Source organism: Meriones unguiculatus, chromosome 7 (genome assembly GCF_030254825.1).
Source record: "Meriones unguiculatus strain TT.TT164.6M chromosome 7, Bangor_MerUng_6.1, whole genome shotgun sequence".
Taxonomy (NCBI): domain Eukaryota; kingdom Metazoa; phylum Chordata; class Mammalia; order Rodentia; family Muridae; genus Meriones; species Meriones unguiculatus.
This window is the reverse complement of record NC_083355.1, coordinates 45,122,066-45,143,313: the sequence shown is the minus strand read 5'-3', so window position 1 is coordinate 45,143,313 and position 21,248 is coordinate 45,122,066. Positions and strand designations below refer to the sequence as shown.

At 43.5% G+C, this 21,248-nt stretch overlaps 1 protein-coding gene across 4 annotated transcripts in view; it reads left to right on the top strand.

Annotated features, from left to right (window-relative positions):
* Positions 1–21,248, top strand: part of Smg6 (SMG6 nonsense mediated mRNA decay factor) — a 219,480-nt gene that overhangs the window by 91,419 nt on the left and 106,813 nt on the right. For all 4 annotated transcript variants that reach the window (XM_021642073.2, XM_021642072.2, XM_060387319.1 and 1 more), the window contains 2 exons: positions 10,372–10,488; positions 13,091–13,259. In XM_021642073.2, coding sequence (XP_021497748.2) covers positions 10,372–10,488; positions 13,091–13,259 — 286 coding nt within the window. The remainder of the gene's footprint in view (positions 1–10,371; positions 10,489–13,090; positions 13,260–21,248) is intronic.

The window sequence follows — 21,248 nt, the reverse complement described above, 5'->3', positions numbered from 1 at the left end:
AAATAGATTGTACTTTTAATTTTCTTGCCTTAACTTTTCCATTAAGTGCTGGGATTGCAGGTGTGTGCCTCCCCACACCAGTTATAGTGTATAACTTTTCCAAGTTGGATCTATCGCTCAGCTTGATTTCCTGAAGGTCTGTCCATCATATTGCACATATCAGTTTATTTTTATTGCTGAGTATGTTTTGTAGCATAAATGTTCCACAGTTTCTTGAGCTGTTCACCTGTAGAAGAATATTTGGGTTGTTTCTAGTTTAGGTTGTTATGAATAAAAGTGTTACAAACTTTTCTATACAAGTTTTCATTTCTCTAAATAAAGCCCAGAAGTTGAATTGTTAGTTGTTATATCATAAGGACTTCTTTTTCTTTTTAAGCTATTTTTTAGAATGGCAATATGATTTGTTTTTTACATTCATTCACAATATGTTTTCAGTGTTTACCAACTTTGTGGTGTTACTCTCCTTATCATTTCAACTGTTTGGATAGCTGTAATATTGAAGAGGGCATCAGATAGATCCCTTCGAACTGGAGTCACAGTTGTGAACTGCCATGTAGGTGCTGGAAACTGAACCAGGGTCCATTGGAAGGTCAGCCAGTGCTCTTATTTGCTGAGCCATTTTTCCAGCCTTATGGTGGGCTTCCTTCTTCTTCTCCTCCTCTTCCTCCTCCTCCTTTTCCCCTCCTCCTCTTCCTCCTCCTTCTATTCTTCCTCCTCCTTCTCCTCTTCTTCCTCCTCCTTCTCCTCTTCTTCCTCCTCCGTGCTCTCTTTATTTTTTTGTATGTGTATGAATGTTTATCTGCATATTTGTTTGTCTGTCTGTGTAGTATGCATGTGCCTTGTGCCCATAAGCCAGAAGAGGTTGTCATGTCCCCTGAAACTGAGTTACAGACTGTTGTGAGCTGCCACGTGGGGCTGTAAATCAACCCTGGGTCCTCTGAGAAAGCAGCAAGTCCTCCTAACCACTGAGCCAGCTCTCCAGCCGCAAGGTTTATTTTATCTTATCCTATCCATTTGTCTGTCTGTCTGCTTTCCTTTTTCCTTCCTTCTTCCCTCCTTCCCTCCCTCCCTCCTTCTTTCCTTCTTTCTTTCCTTCTTTTTTCCCTGTGTAGTCCTGGTTGTCCAGGAACCTACTCTGTAGACCAGGCTGGCCTCAAACTCAGAGATCCGCTTGCTTTCACCTCCTAGCTCTCTGGAGGTGTGTGTGTGTGCCACCACTACCCAGCAAGGTTTTTATTCTTCTATGTCAAATCTACCAGCCGTTCCTCTTCTGGATTGGGGCTTTAACATTAAAGTCTTAGAAATACGCCTTTATTCCTAGTACGCAGGAGGCAGAGTTGGGGGTCTTAGAATTTTTTCACTTATTCCAAGGTATTCTTCAGATATCTTTGTATAACGTTTTAAGTTATAGTAAGCCTCTTGGAGGATTAGTATATGAACATTTAATTGGTTCAGCTCCAATTCTAAAAAGACTTTTTGTCAATCATGGTGGCCTAATGCCTTTAATCTCAGCATTTAGGAGGCAGAGGCAGGAGGATTTGTTTAAGTTTCCAACTAAATATGGATACATAGTAAGACCCTATTTCTCTTCTCTTCTCTTCTCTTCTCTTCTCTTCTCTTCTCTTCTCTTCTCTTCTCTTTTCTCTCTCTCTCATTTTAAAGGACGGAAAAGAGAAGAAAAAGACAAGCTAGAGAATGGTTCCATGGCTAAAGAGCACCCACATGGAAGCTCACAACTACTTTTAACTCTACTCCCAGGGGATCCAACACCCTCTCTGGCCTCGACAGTCACTGGGCGGAAACACGGTGCACAGACATACAAACAGGCAAAAAACCATATTCATTAAATAAACAGATCGAAAACACTTAATTCTAAAATTAATTTTAAATCTAAAAAATTAACTTTTTAAATATAAAAAAAATAATTTAAAATCTAAAAAATTAATTCTGAGGTAAAAAGAAATACATTAAAAAAGAAAAATGGAGGGGGAGGAAAACTATCTTTCCTTTGAGCCAGCACCAGGAGTCATTCCTCTTCCCTCTTGCTTTGGTCTTTTATGTTTTTTGCCGTTTTGGGCCCTTTGCCTTTCCATACAAAGTTTAGAAATAAGCTTCTCTTCTTATCTTTGTTTACAAAAACCTTTCATAGGTTTTGTTTGTTTGTTTGTTTTTTGCTTGTTTTGAAGACAGGATCTCACTATGTAGCCCTGGCTGGCCTGGAACTTGCTGTGTAGTATATGCTGGCTTTGAACTCACAGAGATCCGCTTGCCTCTGCCTCATGAATGCTGGGACTAAAGATGTGAAGACTGTTTTGTTTTTGGTTTTGTTTTTTTAATCACAGTTGCATCAAAGGTGCGGATAACCACTCTGTATCATGTCTTCCAAACCGTGAACATGATGTGACTACCTCCAGTTTTTAAGATTATCTTTGACTGCTTTTCATAAGCACTTTGTCATTTTCAGCATAAAAATTCTACACTTTTCATTGACATTACATTTTATTTATTATAAATGGCATTGTTTTAAATTTTCCACATTGTCATTATCTCTGGGTTTTTTATGTAGAACTGTAGGTTCTAAGGTTTTTTTTATACAAGGTAAGGTCAGAGGCACAGCTGAAGTGGGGAGTTTGAGTCACAGGCCTTTAAAAACCAGATATGGAGACTCAGCACTCAGAAGGCAGAGGCAGCTGGATCTCTGAACTTGAGGACAGCCAGGACTACACAGAGAAACCCTTACTTGAAAAACCAACAGAAAAAAGAACAAAGGAAAATCCAGATATGGAAACAGTGTGGGCACAAGAGCAGACAAACTCAGTTTGAAGTCCCAGCCCTGGCATTATTAGCTTTGTGTCTCTGGGCATATCTTTTCTACCTATTTCTTCAGATGTCAAAACAGTACTCATATCTCTTGTATAAATGCTCAGTAGAGTTTTGAGATGATTTCTTTAAATGTGTGCCTAACGCAACAGCACAGATCTCATGTGTCTTGGACATCGTACCTAGCTGTGGTAGAATTGTACCATGTATAGTTAGGCCCACAGGTGTGAGAGTCCTGTACTTGATATGAGCAGTACAGTTCTTGAGCCTCCTAGTTATTCTGGTTGTCAAGGGTGTAATATCTTGACAAAGCTTTGTCCTCAAGGAGCTTATAATCTTGTTGGTGAACATGCCACATACATAAAATGCTATGGTAAGGTATTGCCTGTTATGTTCCAAATTCACAGAACACAGTGCATCAGAGAACATTCTCTTCTGAGCTTTTTTGCCCTTTTGTGTTATGTCCATTAAGCAACTTCTGGGTGCTGTTGATAAAGAATGTGTGAGTGGAAAGGGGGCTATATAGAGATTTAGGAGAAAGGAGTCGTGTGGGGATATGTAATTAATTTTTATACTTTCCCCAGTAAACCATCGACCCTTTTTATGATGTCATGGGGGATTCCTTAATTTTGCAGCTGCTTCCTGATTACGTCAGAGAGGAGCCTCTCACCCTACAGCCTCTGTACTCCTCCAAGAATTGGAAACAAATGAAGTGCTGAATATCTAATAGCTTCCACAGGGATAGCCAGTTCAGACTTCCCAGGCCTATTCCAGCAACTTCCCCAAGTATTTCTGACCCCCTGAAGTGTCTTTGTTCTGGAAAGACAGGATTTGGCCCAGTTCCAAGTTGCGTGTGTGTGTGTGTTGGGGGTGGAGGGGTCTAGGGACTCCTTGAGACACACTGCTCTGTCTCTAGGTGTTCTGAAGTCCTGGGTCTCTCCCCCTTTCCCGCGTCTGCCTTGGTGGGAATTATCTCTCTTAATTCCTCCAGATTTTCTGGAACTAGAAGGGAGTACCACACTGGCAGTCCCCTGCCTTAGTAGTCACATCTTCCTTCCTCCCAGAACTTTTCTGTTGTCACTTTCTCTCCTCCTAGAGGTCTTTTCACATTTGCATATGTCAATTATTTGGTGTTATAAAGGTTATGAAATGCTCTTTATACAAATTTTCTTCTTTTGGTGATTTTTGAGACAGTGTCTTTTTGTAGCCTAAGTTGGCTCATGTGTTTGAAATTAACCTTAAATTACTGACCTCCCTGCCTCTATCTCCCAAATGCTGGTATTATAATCATGCTCTGTATGCCCTACCCACATAATTACATAATTTCTCTTAATTCAAATTCATTTGTGCTCTGTTAACTTTATAAATGGATTCCCCCCAACCCCAATACCCTTTTTCTGGCTGCCCTCCTAACCTATTGTGTTTTTACTAGGTAAATGTTGTATGTATGGTGTGTCTGGATTGAACCCAGGGTCTCACTTATGCTAGGCAAGTACTCCACTACTGAGCTGTTTTACCTTCAACCCTTAACTAAAATTCACAAAATATCTGACATAGCTTCATTCATGAATCTTAAGTGAGTGTTCTCTTCTTACTGTCTGTTGAGGTCAAGTCTGTGTTTCAACATTCTAGGCTCTGTTTTTTTTTTTTTTTTTTTTTGGCTCCTGTTATGCCATAGGGAAAGTTCATTGAGTATTTTGTATGCTCTAACTTGCATCCCTTGTGTAATATACATAATCCCTCCTGAGTTATCCATTTCTTTCAGTGTTCATATCTTGCAGCCCAACCAAGAAATTGTCTCTTCCATAAATCCTTTGATACATAGTAGATAAAATTATTTTCCTTTCTTTTCAGAAACAAAAGGCATCTATTTCCCTGTTTCCCTATGAATTGTCTTCCTCATTAGATTATCACCTTCTTAAAAAGAAAAAAAGCTGGGCGCTCTGGCACACACCTATAATCCCAACACTTGGGGAGGCAGAGGCAGTCGGATCTCTGTGAGTTCAAGGCTAGCCTGGTCTACAAATCAAGTCCAGGACAGCCAATGCTACACAGAGAAACCTGTCTTGAAAAAGAGAACAGAAAAACCAGATTATCACCTTCCTGTAGGCAGAATCCTATTTAAATTTCTATCTCCTACAATTGCATACCTAGATAAATATTTTTCTAATAATGGGAGAGGTCATTTTGGTAGGAAGTTTAGACAGTTTTCCCCCTACATATACCCTTTGAAAAGAACTGCTAGAAAAAAGAAGAGAGTTTTTCAATCTTGGGAGATGCAACAGAAGCATCGCATGTGTCAGTTAAGGCTCATCAGGAGTACTCTTTAGTTACTTTCCACAGCCCTCTGTTGGATCTCTTGGCTGTACCCTGTTTAGGGATATGTCAAAGCTTGCCTTAAAAAGTTAATCTAACTTTTCCACCATTGTGCATAAGTATGTTGCTTGGATCTATCAGTGTTCCATTCTTCTGACTCATTCATTCCATACTTCAGGGAATAAAATGCCCCAAGGGCAAGAACATCTCTGCTTTTGATCTGAGATCTTACTGCCTCCTCCTACCTCCTCTTTAGCCAGCAGCTGCCACAGGGAACTCTGTGACTGAAGCAGCAGAAGATTCTCTCTCTGTGTCCACTTCCTGTAGACAGGGAGGTTTGGGTGGGCTGCACAGGCACTATGCCAGCCCTGCATCTAACTGGTGACTGACTCATCAGAGGAGCAGCCTGATGTCTGAAAGATACAAAAGAGCCAACAAATTACCTCCAGGTGGTGCTAGTTTGGAGGTGGCTGGCCATTCGTTTCCTCTGAAAGTAGATGGGGGAGGGAATCAGTGAAGAGGTGGTCAACTGCATTTTTCCTTAGTTATTAGTAGGCAGCCAAGGAGATAGTTGCTTGTCAGTGATAGGAAGAGTGTGAATCTAGTGCTCTCTGAATCTTTCCCACTGCTGTCAGAGTAGCAGATTTACATATCACTCATCCTGAGTCAAGTCTTTCATTACTGTTCCCATCATCTTGCCAGGAAGCTGGCTATGTGTACTAAGAGAATTCTGCTGGTTTTATTGCTGGCAGTTTTTGTTTTGTTTTGTTTTTCTGTGTCCAGCCAAACCCCATCTTACTACTAGGTTTTTTGTTTTTTTTTTTTTCCCCCAGATCCCTCCCTTACAAAGACTTGGTACCCTGTCCCAGGAGTTGATCAAAAGCAGTGATTCTGAGTCACTGTCTCTTGGCTGGGCTTACAAGTCCAAGCAGGTGGGCCTGCCTCTATTCTGTTTCCCTCCTTTCCCCTCCCCACCTCTCCTGCCTCACTCCCATTTCCTGCAGGAGGCTGCTTTGCCATCCTGGAGCCATCAGGCACAGCTTTGCTTTGGCAGCACCATTGCACACATGCACTGGTGGGAGAGGGGCCGTGTTTATCACTTTTCCTGGAGATTATCTGTTTAAGCACTTCTCTGACAGTTACAATAACAAGGGCAGTGTGTTGTGTTTCCAGCAGAAGGACACTTGCTGTTGAAAGATGTATAGCACTAATTAGAAATACATAACATCCGGCCACATGGCAGCCTTCTCCCGGCCGCCCCATTTCCTGATTTCATACAACTTTGACGACAGTTGGTTTATGTTTTCCATGAATATATTCTCAGAAAAATGAGAAAGTCTCCCTGTTACATAGGAGCAAGAAGAACATTCTGCCTGAGCAGGTATTTGGCCCCAGGAACACTGGGAAGTATGGTCACTTGCCCACTTGTAGGAATGAGTAAGACCAACTTTAGACCTCAGTGGACTTTCTTGGTAAGAAATATTTCCGTCTGACGTCCCTAGCCAAAACCATCCCCCTAAATCCTTAAGAAAGCCTGCTTTTGGAAAGAAGGGGAAAGGCTATTTCACAATGTTAATGAGTTCCTCAGCTCATGTCAGCCTCTGTTACCTGACACAGAGCCAGAGGAACCAGGCAAATATCAAGGCAAACAATGCCTTTTCCTCCCCACCCTATCACTTGCTGGCCTGACCCACCCCAACTTCAGGGATGGATATATATATATATATATATATATATTTTTTTTTTTTTTTTTCCAGTTTCCTAAATTTAGTTCTAAAGTAGGTGGGCTCTGGGCTCTAGATGCTATTTTCCTACCCACTTTTGTAAGAGTGAATACTCTCAGAGAGTGTTATCTTAACACTTCTAGCTCACAGAGGCCTGTCTAAGTTGTCGTGGTTACTTGGTAAATAATAATTTTATTCAACCTACTAAAAGACCCTTTAGTTACAAAAACACCATTATTTGTAGCTATGTTCCCTGCGGAATCTAGCGCATCACAGGCGCTCAGTGTATACTGGTCACACCACCGAGCCATGGAGAACAGGCCTTTCGTTGCCAGAGAGCAAGGCCGGTCTTCAGCTGACCAAGACCAGACATTCTTGGATAGCATGGGATATGTGTGCCTGCTTCATCAGGGAGGGTAAAGTGACATAACCATGCACGGCAGCTGCAAGACTGCCTTCAGGCTAGTTTCTGGTTCTTCACCAAAGTTCCCTGGTTTGTCTACCTGGTCCTATACCTTATTGCAGTAACCCACCCAACTCAGAGGCCACAGGTGCCATTGCTCATAAGCGGCGTGTTCTTCCTGTTGTGCTCGCACGCCCACCTTTAACCCTGAGAAATAGCCTAGTCTGAGATTGCTGTTAACATAAAAACAGAGATGAGCTTAGAGAAAGTAACCTCCCTCTGGCAGTTTTATCTCTCTTGAGAATAAGCTACTATAGCCAGAGTTTTAGAGGAAAGACATCTCTCTCTATTCCTGTAGCCTTTGCAGGTGACTTCTGCCCAAGATATCCAGTTGATGAGGAGGTGTTAGATTGATTAAGTGTGTCAGCTAACAGGGTGTGGCCTCTACTCATCCTCTCCCAGCCTCCTCTGTTCTGGCCTTATTCCTTCATTCTGGACTTCGTTGCTTATTAAAGGCAGGCTGCTGGCATTGGCCTGTAGGAACCTATACTGAGATAGAATGAATTGACAGTGCTGCTGCCTATGGCTTGGGGAGTAGGAAGAGTTACTGGTCTCCCTGTCTCTGCCCATATTCTCCTCTTGATTCTTACATGCTTGTTTCCTTTCTGTCTCTTTTTTTTAACAACTATCACCTTACTTAAGTGTGTGAGTGGGTGTGGGTGTGTGCGTGTGCATACCTGTGAGTGCACATACTACAAGGTGTGGGGGCCCAAGAACAACTTCCAGAATCAGTTCTCTCCTTGTAATATTTGGATTCCAGGAGTCTAGTTCAAGTTAGAAGGCTTAGTGGCAAGTGCCCTACCCATTGAGCCACCTCACGTACTCTCTTGTTTCCTGTCTTGTAAAACAGAGGTTTAGACTTAGCAGAAGACGGGGGTGGTGATGTGCTCTAACCTCATGGACTGCCCCTCCTCACTGCCTGTCACAGTTGAGCTGTGAAGTTAGAGGGTGACGTTTGGGCCCGTTGGGCGTCTGGAAGGGTAGTGGAGAAACCACAATAGAAGGCATGCTCCCCTTATGCTACTCATATGTTGAGCCCTTCTGAGCAGCAGCTGACGTCTTATGTCTAGAACTTTGAAAGTGGTTTGGGGTAGACATTTTGTGCTCCAGTCATCCTTGTTCCTGTGGTGAAGACTTAGGAATAGCTGTGGTGGTGTAGTGTTTCCTAGAGTAACTTGCTTAGGTCCTTGGCAAGACTAGCCAGCTGACAGATCAAAATGCAGGCAGGCACAGAGATCAAATGTGTGGATAATTATCTTTTTAACACTTGGAGATTCTGAGTTCTCTTGTGTTACTGAGGGGATTAACAGATTAACTGCTGTCAGAGCTAGTGAGTTTGGCCCCTGTGCCATCTCCCTGTGCATTTTGGGTGTCTCATCCTCTGTGGCTGAATTGGACTGCTGTTTCTGGCATGCTGCCGATTGCCCTCAAGACCGGAAGAAATGGCTGTTGAAGAAACCGCTGATAATACGTAGGTAAAGGCAAGGATGTGAGCGTTTTATGTAGCTCCCATCAAAGACTCACTTTGCCCATCAACAGAGTGGCCCCTTTCAGTGACCCAAAACTAGAAGGAGGTTAGAACCAGAATCTAAGACTGAGAGGGAAAGGCACTGGTATTAGGAGCCAGATTTACCTTTTTAGCCCTGGGGGGGGGGGGGGAGGGAAGGAGAGCTAGCGCTGATCAAGCACATTACGTGATAAACATTACATTCTATAAAAGTAATTCATTGAGAAAAAACAAGGTTAAAGTGTTTTTGTGTCTCATGTGTGCTGCCTTAGGATGAGGAATAGAGATGACCTAAGCCTACAACCAGAGTTAGCGATCTGAGAAGATAAGTTTTAAATATGTTGTTGATTGTGTTCCTGCTGATGAAATAAGGTTTTGATATTATAGTTTTACATTATCAGTAGCTAACTAAAGCAGAGACTCTGTAACTCCGCTCATTTTGTCCACTTTGAGGTAATGGGCCTTTGGGAAGTGATGTGATAAAGAATTTATACAGGTGGGGAGGAGTCATTTTTCATCAGTGGTATAGCCTATGGTGAATTGCTTATGCTTCATTAAATAACCTCACACCTGTGCTCATGCTAGCAGCTTTAATTAAAGGTGGTGGGTCACTGAAAAAAAAAAAAAAAGAGGGTGGAGTAGAGAGGTGCATATCATCTAAGTGCATTCATGTTTGAAATCACCAAAGAATAAATAATGCTTTTAAAGATACAAAAGGGGCTGGAGGATGAGTTTGGAGTCACAGTGACTATATGGAGGCTCACAGTGTCTGTAACTCTCAGAAGATCCTGCTCCCTCTCTGGCCTCTCCAGGCACTGGTCATGCATATGTTGTACATATTTACATGTGATCAAAGAACTTATACATGTTAAATAAAAATTAAAAACAAAGAAAATTAAAAATAAAACATGAAAATAGGAGAGGGATTTGTTGGGAAGTCCAAGGGGTTCAGAGGGGCTGGTGGGGAGAGAAGGGCACAGAGTGAGTGTCCTCCAACTATGTTACATATCTATGATGTAGATGTATGTATGTATGCATGCATAAAATTATCAGTGAATTTTAAAAATAGGAACACATGCTACAGTTAAGTTATGCAGTATTTTACCTTTTCAAGTTTCTAATCCTTGAACATTCTAGAAATAAAAGTGTCTTTGTGGCACTGCCTTTTCATCTATACACACACTTCCTTTGTTAGAAATTTTTCATACTGTGTACTCAAGAAGAGCCTAAAGTTGATTTGTGTTGATTTTAAGTCCATGTAGTAAGTGATACATGTTTTTTATTAAAAATAATAAATTTAAAAATTCAAAAGACTTCCCTAGGGGATCTTTGATGTTATCACATCTGTATCTATGTGCAGGGCATGCTGGCAAGTGCTCTAAATGTAATACAAAGCCATATAAATGAGCTTACTACCACCACCTGTAGTTTTAGAGGGAGAAAAAAAAAGATGAGCAATGGGGTCAGGAAGCCCCTTCATAGGCCAGCAAAGTGGCACTTGTCCCTGGGGTTTGATGGAGTTTTCTTTTGCTTCTTCACAGACTGCTTCTCAGAGGAGTGTCGTTCTGTGATCCAGGAACAAGCTGCGTCCTTGGGCTTGGCTATGTTTTCTCTACTGGTACAGCGCTGCACATGCTTACTTAAGGACTCTGCCAAAGGTACGTACGCAGGAGAGCGCCTGGCCATTGGGTCTTCCCATTGCCCAACCCTGTCCAGATGCGTCTCGGAGTGCCGGTGCTCGGTGTTCATGCTGGTCTCTGTCCTTCCTTTTGCTGCATTAACCAGTCCACCCGTGCGTGTCTACAGTCTGATGGCCTGTCAGGCTCTCTTTCCTTTGTGGCTCTCTTTCTTCCCTTTTGTTTTTTAGTAGTTAGGAATTTCATGCTGCCTGTGGGCTATTATGTGGGATCATTTGTTTGTTTGTTGGCTTTATTTTCATTCATTCATCCCCCCACTCATTCATTCATTCGATTGCTTCCTCAATCGCTTGCAGGGTCTCTCTCACTGTGTAGTCCTTGTTGGCCTGCAACTCACAGAAGATCTGCCTGCCCCTGCTTTCCTTATGCTGGGATTAAAGGCGTGAACAACCACACCTGGCCTCTTACGTGTTCTTTTATCTTTACAAAGACCCGAAGAGGGGCTGGAGAGATGGCTCAGTGGTTAAGAGCACTGGCTGCTCTTCCAGAGGTTTGATTCCCAGCACCCACGTTAGCTGACAACCATCTGTAACTCCGATTGCAGGGGGTCCCATGCCCTCTTCTGGCCTCTGAGGACATCAGAAATGCAAGTGGTGCATGAACATATATTCAGGCAAAACACCCACACCCCTACAAAAATAAAACAGATAAAAGACCTGAAGACTGAGGATCTTCCCTGTGTTAGTGACTGAAAAATAGGTTCTCTATATTTTCACAATTTGTGGTTTTATGCTTTTATTTTTGTGTCTCTTTTCTGTATGTGGTAGCTGCTATACTCACTGTGGGCTAGCTCTCTTAAGCTCACTGAACTAAGTAGGTACTACTCGCCCTTGCCTTGAGGTATTATGTCAGATCTTTTATGTTACCTAGAACTCTACCTTAGATTACTGTAGCCAAGAAATGTAGGACTCAGGTCAGACCTTTCTCAGTTCCTGTATCACTATTGGTAAGCAACAAGACTGCCCCTCTGTTATCCCATTAGACCAGTGTTGTGAATGCCTCTTGCTTCTAGAGTTGCCTTTTGTTCAAGGATAGAACCAATTTTTTAATTTTGAAACAGTTCCACATTTACAAAACAGTTGAGTTTAATGGCTTGTACCTGTGATCTCAGTGAGTCAGGAGGTACAAACAGGAAGACTAGGAGTTCAGGATCACTCTTGGCTATAGAGAGAGTTTGAGATCAGACTGGACTGCATGATACCCTGTCCTAAAACACAAAAATAGCCCTAACAGTATGGCTCAGTAGGTAAAGCACACAATCTAACAACTGAGTTCGGCCCTCAGAACCCATTTAAAAATGGAAAGAGAGAACTGACTCCACTAAATTGTCCTCTGATGTCCATATGCACCCACACACACTAACACACACACACACACACACACACACGGTAATGATAAACACAATTTAAAAAATAATAAAACGCACTTTTATATATGCTTCTTCTTGACTCCCAGGTAGTTAATATTTTACCATGTCTTTAAACATACCCATGCACACTTACTGCTTTTGTTCCGAACCATTTGATCTTGAGTTGCAAGCATGGTGGCCATTACACTAAGGACGATGTCTTAAGAGTCAATAGTTCAGTGATAACGTATTTACCTAGCATTTGCAGTCCTAGGTTATATCCCTAGCAAAACAATAAACAAATAAAAACAGTGACCCAAACCAGAGAATCAGGGCTAGAGCAGTGGTTCAGTGGCTAAGAATCCATATTCCTCTTGCAGAGAACCTGAGCTCTCTTGGCAGTACTCACACTGGACAATCGAAGCTATAACTCTACCTGTACCCCAGCTCCAGGGCGTCCAAATGTCTAAGAAAATCAACTAAAAAACAAAATTGGAAAAAAATCAATATTGAGTCTATGGACCTTATTCAATTTTATGAATTTTCCTGATAATGATCTTTGTTGAGAAAGAGGCGTTTAAAGTCACTCTGTAGCCCAGTCAGAGCTCAAACTCAAATTTCTCCTGTCTCAGCCTCCAGAATACTGGAATTATGAGCATGTGCTACTATGCTCAGCTCTAATAATGTTCTTTGGGCAGCAGGATTTGGGGTGAGGGTGAGGTTCTGCCCAAGGGTCTAATCCAGGATTACGTGTTGCATTTAAATGCTGTGGCTCTTTAGTCTCTTTCGATCTGTCTCTCTTTTCCTTCATAACCTTGACATTATTGAAATACAGGCCATTTTATTTTGTAGAATATTTTGCAGTTTGGGTTTTTCTGCTACTTCCTTCTGATTAAGTTTAAGTTTTGCAGTTGTGTCAGGAACTCTGATGCCATCTTGGCACTGTGCTAAAGGGTTTAAGATGGTGAGCTGGAGACTCACATAGGAATGCAGCTGGCCCCAGGTAAAGCAGAAGCAGGTGTCTCGGGGAAACCAGTTTACTGGGTCTTTTTTTCCTGTGTTCAGAGTTCCCACAGGTGCATGTCCTCACTTTGGAGTCCAGCTCCTGTGAACTTAGTCTCCCAATGCTAAGAGTTTGCTGCTGTCCCAGCATGCTAGGCTTCACTGAAGGACCACAGCACACATGGGTCCAGTTCTCATGCTTTGCCTCTGCAGCTCAGCTGTCCTCTCCTGAGGACCAAGAGGACCAAGATGACATCAAGGTGTCTTCCTTCGTTCCGGACCTGAAGGAGCTGCTCCCCAGTGTGAAAGTCTGGTCAGATTGGATGCTTGGCTACCCGGACACCTGGAATCCTCCACCCACATCTTTGGATCTGCCCTTGCAGTAAGTTGGCTTGCCTGTTCCTTCCACACTGTGACAGTGTTCAGTATGTTCCTACCCTGACACACACATACCTTGTCCCTAGTCATTGCTTTCTTCTAACCATTACAGCCTCCTTATATCTTCCTCATTTGAACTTTGTTTTTTCCATTCCCCTAACACCTTCCTTGTCTCTGATGTTTTAGGTTATTTTGGCCTGTTTTCCAGTCCTTTCCTTTCCTTTCTCTTGAATGTTCTTTTTTTTTTATGGAGCTCTAGCTCCATAGTTCTCTGTCTTGTTCTTTGTCCTTGTCATTACTTCCTCATCCTCACTTTATACTGTTCATGCTTACCATCTTTGCAGCAGGCTCTTGGTCTGGATATGTGCTGATGCATGTGTGAGACTTTGTCTCGTTCTCTCCTTTTTAGTTTTTCTTTGTTAACTGATTTCACTTCTGTGTATGTTATCTTTTGTACTCAGTGTTTTTCACCTTCTCTTGTGGCATTTAAAGTGTTCTGGGGGATGAGTGGGTAATATGTCTCTTCCTTTTCTATTCACTTACTCCCTGTCTTCTCACCTGGTCTCTGTGTAGTGTCTGTAGACTTATCAGTTGGGGTGAGGTGTATGGTCTGAGGATATGTGGTTCTGCGTAGATGCTCTGTAAAGATATGTGTATTTTTAGGGCATTTTTTTGTGAGCTTTATTGTTGTTTCAGAAGAGTAGTAAAACATGTAATGGAATCTGCCATTGTAACAATTTTTATATTTATAATTCATTGACATAAATTATGTGCAGAGTTTTGTACAACCAGGTGTACTCTTTCTTTGTCTGTGTCTGGATTTACTTGACTAGCCCTGGCAGTGTGGGTACATTTTGTCCTTGGGTATCTATGGACCTGTGTATTTTAATGTCTGTCTGCACCAATTAGGAAGTCCTGGGTGTTTCTACTTCTGTATGGTTGTATGTCAAGGGGCATTCAATATGCCTGCCAGTGACAGCCTATATGTGTCTGTGTGTATCAGTGTATGGCTATATGTGTTGTATTTATATGATATGTTTCTGTCTGGGCCTATGGCCATTTGCATCTGCGTTTTTTGTGTCCTTGAGTCTGTGTTGGGGTTCATGCATCCATTCCCGTAGGGGTCTGCTCCAGTGTCTGGATCTATGTCAATATCCTCTTTTAGATGTATTTATTCATTCATTTACTTTTTTGTATGTGAATGTTTTGCTTGTGTGTTTATCTATGCACCACATGTGCATAATGCTTAGTGCCTGTGGAGGTCAGAAGAGGGGATTGGAGTCCCTGTAATTTGACTGACAGACGGTTGTGAGCTACCATGTGGGGGCACTGAGAATTGAACCCGATCTTCTGCAAGAACAATAAGTGCTCTTAGCCACTAAGCCATCATCTTTTCAATACCTAAATAGGTTCTTGAAAGCCCATGCCTTTGCCCAAATTTATACCTCGATATAATGTATTTGTCAATTTGATTGTCTTTGTGTGCTAATATGAATGTGTCTGTTGGAGAAGGATTCTTTGTATAAGGATTTGTCTTTGTCTTCCTGTCTGTCTCTGCTTGTCCCAGCTTGTTTCTGCTTGCCTTTTTTTTTTTTTGTCTCCCTTTACTAGGTATCTATATGATTGCACCAGGGCTCTGCAAACTACCCACCACCCAAGAATCGTATATATTTTAAATGGTTTGAAAAAAAATTCAAACTCAAGAAAATTATATACAAGTCATATTTCAGTAATGTTGTATGCAAGCACAGCCAGGCTTATTTGTTTATTTTTGGTCTATGGCTGCTTTTATATAACAGCAGCAGAGTTGAGTGTTTGGCACAGGGACCATGTAGCCCACAGAGCCTACAATACTCCACAGCCTGTTGCAAAGAAGACCCTCAAGCTCTCATTCTGTTATTTCTGTTTGCACAGTAGTGTCTGCATGTAGGCATCATCTCTGTTAGCTCTCTCTCCCCTCTTTCTTTCTCTTTTCTTTCTTCTTCTCAACTCATCTCTTAATCTCTCTCCATGTCACTGATTTTCTCTCTGATCTACCCACTACTCAGTTTCTCCCTTCTGTCTTCCGATACCTGTGTACAAGCACAAGCTGCTCTGGGCGCTGTGTAGCTATATGATTTTGTGTTTTGGAATAAGCATTTGTATCTGGGAGGAGGATACACTAGAGGGTAGAGGATAGATACCTTGGCTGCTGCTGAGGAATGAAGAGGAGAGTTTCTCTGGATTGGCTGCCAGACATGTATATCCCCTAGACTCGTGGGTGACCAACAGAGGGAAGGCAGCAGCAGAGATTTCTGGTCAGTAGTCACTGAACTTTCTTTGTGAGCGGTGTAGTCTTGACTCTTTGCCTACTTTCCTTAATTGTTTCCTTGTCTCTCACCCGAAGAGGCACCCCTGTACTATTCCTCCTGCTTTCTCTGGTTCCTCCCTAGCTCTAGCTTTGTAACTGTGTGGACAGTGCTCCCAGCATCAGACAGTTTACATGCTTTCTGTGAGCCTTCCTAGGTTTCCAAAATATGTTCCAGACTGAGGTCTCATGAGCAGGGTTGAACCCTGAGTTGGGCAGCTGGAGCCACACAAAAGAACTGACCTGCTGGCCATGGGCAGCTGTTTCCTAGCAGTGATCCCTGAAGAGTTAGCATCTACAGTCTCAAATTTTTAGGCTATTAAACTGTAATGCGGACTAGGCAATTTGCAACTTTGGGGAAAAAAACAACTAGGAAAAGTCACAACTTTCTAAGTATCTAGGCTACTGCTTCTGATGTGTGAACGGCCACTGAGTAGTCTTTCCTTCTGTCAGGGACAGGGAAGTAGACCATTTGTCCTTTGAGCTTGAGTCTTTCTGGGTCACCTCAACCCACATCCACAGTCCCTAAGCTATGTTCCACTCTTGTCCTGGTTTGTTAACTCTTCTGTAGCACTTCTCCCTTCAACATTTGTTTGGCTTTGGAAATGCAATGCTTATGTTTAAGTGCTGGGTTTCGTTTGCTTGAGGTGCTGAGCCTGTTTTCCCTTTGGATGCTGGAGCAAATGGTCCAGTGCCAGCTGCCAGCTTGTGTCTTGATGCTTGTCTTTGGATAAGGGCTCACTCAGTCTGCAGCTGGACACATGGTTTAAGCTACAGCCATCTCCAGTAGGACTAGAAGGGGTTGGGACAGGAGACTCCTATTTGCTTCATTTATTCAGACTTCACAGAAAAAAAAAAAAAAATCTGACCCAATACTATATTGAATGTGACTTCCCAGTAAAGAACTTTTTTGTGGCTGTAGACATTCACTGTTGTGAACCGGGCAGGAAAAAACGTCAGTGTGGCCAGGTATTAGGTCCCTTGTTCTCGTGTTCTCCCTCCTCTCTTTCCATCCTGTTCCCCTCCCCTGCCTGTCAGCAGGATCAGCAGCTGACTGTCTCTGGAATGCAAGTTTAAGTGTCAAGCAGCAGTTGCTGTCCTTGGGCCTGACCCCAAGGCATGGTCATATAAGGACTAAGTTCAGCAGAGCAAACCTGGTGTGGCTAACATCGGAGGTAGTTCCATTTTCTAGCCTTAAGATCTTGAGCGTTGGAAAGGTGGCTTAAAATTTTTGCTTTTCCTCTTCTTTCCTCTTTCCTGTACATGGCTATCTGCGTACTACCAGTAAATAATGCTTAGATCATTGATATGCTTTGGTGACTCTGTCCCTTTCAAACTTGTGTCTTGCACTCATCCATCCACTCCATGGAGATCTTTTTTCTTTCTTTTGTTTTCATTTGGTCTGTCTGGTTTTTGAGATAAATTTTTGCTCTATTATCCAGGTTGACCTGGAACTCACTATGTAGTTCAGGCTGGCTTCATTCAGCTCTGTGGAATTCTTCCTGCCTCAACCTTGAAGTACTGGTATTACAGGTGTGAGTTACCAGACATGGCTTTTATGAAGTCATCTTTTGAGGCCATAGGCAGTAACATACCCTAGATAGCTCTATAGAGGTCAGAAGCGTAACACCCTGACACTGGAGAGTTCTTGATGATCTTCACTTTGAAAGATTTAGGAATGCTCTCCAGGGAGTAAGAAGGAAATGGCTTCCACTTACTGCCATCCCTTTACGTGCTTTCATTGGTTCTTGCCTGCATTTCTTCTCTGTGCAGGTTTCTCTGATCTTAAGATAAGGCGACCAGATAGTCTATATTTCCTCTTGCATTTCCTCTCTAGGAAATCCACCCCCAGATGATCCCTCTGACCCTTACTTCATTTTGTCTCCTTCATTTGTTGCCCTCTCTCCTTGAATGTTTAGAGGGATTCAAGGCACACTATCCTCCACTGCCTGGGGGGATTCTAAAGCTCACCATTAGACATCTTGGTTCTCTTTACTGTGTTCCTCTTCTTTCTAGTGAGATCTACTGTCCCTAGGTAGGCACATAGGGAGCACTTATGATGATGCTGACAGAATCTCATTATTCTTGAGGAGCTGATAAGGGAGGGTTTGCAGAGCCACTTGTTCCTTCCCCACGGTGGCATTTAGTCCGGAGTCAGCATGTAGGTAAGGAGCCTTCACTTGGATCTGTTAGGAGGTATGCTAGAATGGCTCCATGTCCCAGGAGCTTTTTCAGGCAGGAGCATTGTAGTGGGCTGTGGCAAGTGGTGGCGGTGTCCACTGTAAAGGCAGTATAGAGGGTTTCGGTCATTGTAGAACAGACTTCAGTGTTTGGAGAAACCACCTTCTTGACCTGTCCACTAGTACAGTTTCTTAGCTCTTCGACACCAGGGCTTTTTTGAAGCAAGAAAGGCAGGCAGCTGCTTTCTACTTCACCACGTGGCCGTGAGGAAAGCCGAGGGAAGAGAAGCTGAGCAGCAGTCTTCCATGAACCTAGACATAGGAACTCCTTGTATCCCAGGACCTTGGGCAGAGCCAGGGCAGTGGGACAACCTACCTCATTTCACAGTCTCTGCTGAAGCCAAATCTTCCCTCATCTTGATCTCTAGTTCTCAGTAAGTGAAAGAGTCAGGGGACTTTGAGAACATCCAAACCTAGCCCAGCTGTGGCAGTTGGTTTATTGCTTTCAGCTGGTACTTGAACCCAGGTCCTGGTCTTGGAGGCTTTCCCAGGTTTAATCCCCAGAGCTTTCTCTGCAGCTGTATGACACTGTGCTGACCCCGAATGAGGATAGGAAAATAGAACCGGTGCCAAGCCAGAGTCTCTTTTTCATTTGGAGTCTGGCTGTCTGCCCATGACCAGGGTTACATAATGGGAAACATAGCTGGGGCTCTGGAGAGCCCGCGTTTCACCAGGCTGCCCAGACCTTCGAATTCTGACGCTATATATCTTCCTAATTGTAGCTCGGATGCATTTATCACACTGTTGGATTGGAGTACTGTTTAAAAAAAAAAATCTAGAAATTCCTGGAGTTGCTGCTTTTCCATTGCTTGTCCTATACAGTCTGCAGAGCATACTTGAAAAAAACTCCTAGGGAGCTCTCCCAGGCTCTCTCATCTGAGAGAAAAGGGGTGTGTCCTCAAGGAGCTCACATATGTTGGCCTTGTAGATGAGATAGAAAATCTTGAGTTAAAGAAGCAGCTAGTTCGATTACCCTCATAGGCCACTTTGAATGAGAACTAATCCTAAATCTAATCGGCAGCCTTTCAAGGCTGCTTAAAACGCCTTCCCAAAGAGCATTTTAGGAGGTCACTAAGTAATAGTCCATCAGCACTTCCCTGAAGGAAGTGCTGGTGACTGTGGGAAGCCCCTTTGCTACCCTGGCTCCCCACCCAGTCTCCCTGGCTCCAGTTTGGGGCGTCAGCACTTCAGCCTGGCACCAAGGGGTTCCTCTTCCTCCAAGTGCTGAGTGTGGGGCACACATGATCTCTCCCATGGCAGGAGCCTCTGTCTTCTCTCCACTCCTCCCACAGGACTCCTTGAGAGAGGAAGGGGTGTTGGTCTAAGGCTTTAGTCTGACCTTAGCAGGGTGCAGCAGCTGACCCCAGGGAGAGACCTTCCAGCATTGGACTAAGGTTATTTGGGTCCAGTGTATGCTAAACTGAGAAGACGTGTTGGAGTGGTTACAGCTGAAAGTTTGGAGAGGCAGGAACCGTGAGAATCCGCACCAGGGAGGCCGCCAAGTGCTCTGCTCAGGCCATGGAGATGTCAGAATCCCCTAGGGGCTGCTTTTTCCCAAACCCAGTGCCGATGGGTTTAACACACTATAGTGATGTTACGGAGGCTATACATATGAGCGTGACTTGGGAGAACTGAAATCAAACAAGGCTGTGACTAGATAGAGTTTGGGTAGAAGACATAGGAGAGACACTTTGGTACTTGAGAAATCCTACAATGAGGTTACAGTGACCTGTTACTGACTATAGGCCCCTACCTTCACTTCCTGGAAACATGAAGGAGGTTATGTCCTTGCTCTAGTACAGCTTCAAAATTTGGTTTGCTGTGCTAGACAGAACTGATTTGGAGTGCTCTCAGAGGCCCGGTTGACTTGCTTTCTATGAACTAGGATTGTTAGAGGGTTAGTCTTCAGCTAGATCTCCTGTTCCATCGCTTACCTGTAGACACCTCCTACTCATGGAGCATGAAGCGTTGCTGCTTGTTGCAGTTTCCAGAAGAGCGATCTCTTTGTATCGCTCGCGGCAGCATCGGAACACAGATGTTGTGGCTCCTGTGTGTCTCTGAGAGCTTACTGCAGTTCTTACCGCTGAGGCTCCGGAACCGCGTACTCATTCCACTTCAGACAGGCGGTTGACAGAACTGAGTAACGTTTCAAGCCCAAATATTATTCTTCTAACGCCATTAGACTTGTTAGGTTTAGATCCATTTCTGCTACTAGCTGCTCATATCCTGCCATTTTTCTGCAGTTGAGTGAGAAGTGTGCCAAGGCAACCAGGGACATATGTTGTCTGTTGATCCAGTGAGTTGGGCTCCCAAAGGGAAATGTATTTTTTCAAACAGGGTAATGCACATCTTCAAGCATTGGCTTGATAGTTTTTTGTCTTTCTCAATGAGTCTGTACTGAGTGGGCTTTTAGCTTCCTTGTACCTACTTCCTGTACCACCTTAGCTGTTTCCAGATCTCTTCACCCCAGGAACCCAAAACCAAACTTGTTTCCCATCTGTACTACTCCTCTGATCTTCCATAGCCCTGAAACACAATGCAGGGCTTCTTCTCACTCAACTCTTTCCGGGTTTGCTCTGCAGCTGTGGAGTTTGAATGTTAGTGTTTAAACAAGCTGGTATTACACAGGAAATGGCCACCTCCACAGGCCCCTGCAGGCTTGTAACATGGGGTCATTGTACTTGATATTAATCACCAGTCAGCCTATTCCCCCAGTAAAAATATGAAGAAGTGTGTGTGCTCAGTCTTCCTCGGTCTTTCCAGACAGACAGTCGGAGCCCTGGTCAGACCACTCCAACCTGTTGCCTTGCCTTAGTTTTGTCTGCTGGAGCTCTGGGAACAGTCTTCCCCGACTCTGTCCCTGGCAGAGAGCAGACCTGGCTCCTTGTGAGTTTCTGACAAGGAGATGATGGCGGTGGTATACCGTGCCTCATATGTTCCACACCTTAGCTTGCAGGGCACGTAGTTGAGTAGCATCTCCTGCGAGAACTCTGTAACTTTAGGAACATGGAAAACGGTGGGCCCACCTGACAGCAAAGCTTCTCAGTTCCTTGGATCGAAGAGTGTTCTAATGCTATTTGCAGAACTAACCTCAGCCTGAAGGGTTAATCTGATTCCCCAAGTCAATATCCTCCAAACAACCAGCCAAGAGTGTGTGTTGGTTCATTTCTGTGAAATGTGTTTCCCCAGTCACCTGGGCTGGCCTGGGCTGCATTGTATCGGCCAGCAGCTGCACTGCACTCAAACTGACAGCTACATTAAACCTTGGAATTCTGAGGCAATAAAAAGTAAATTAACTCTTATTTTTTCCCTCGCTGGTGGAGTAAGTGAATGCATGTCTGTAGTGAACCTTGGTACTGAGTGCATGCCTCTGACTAGTCACTTCTCGTCTGTCCCAGGCTAGGGT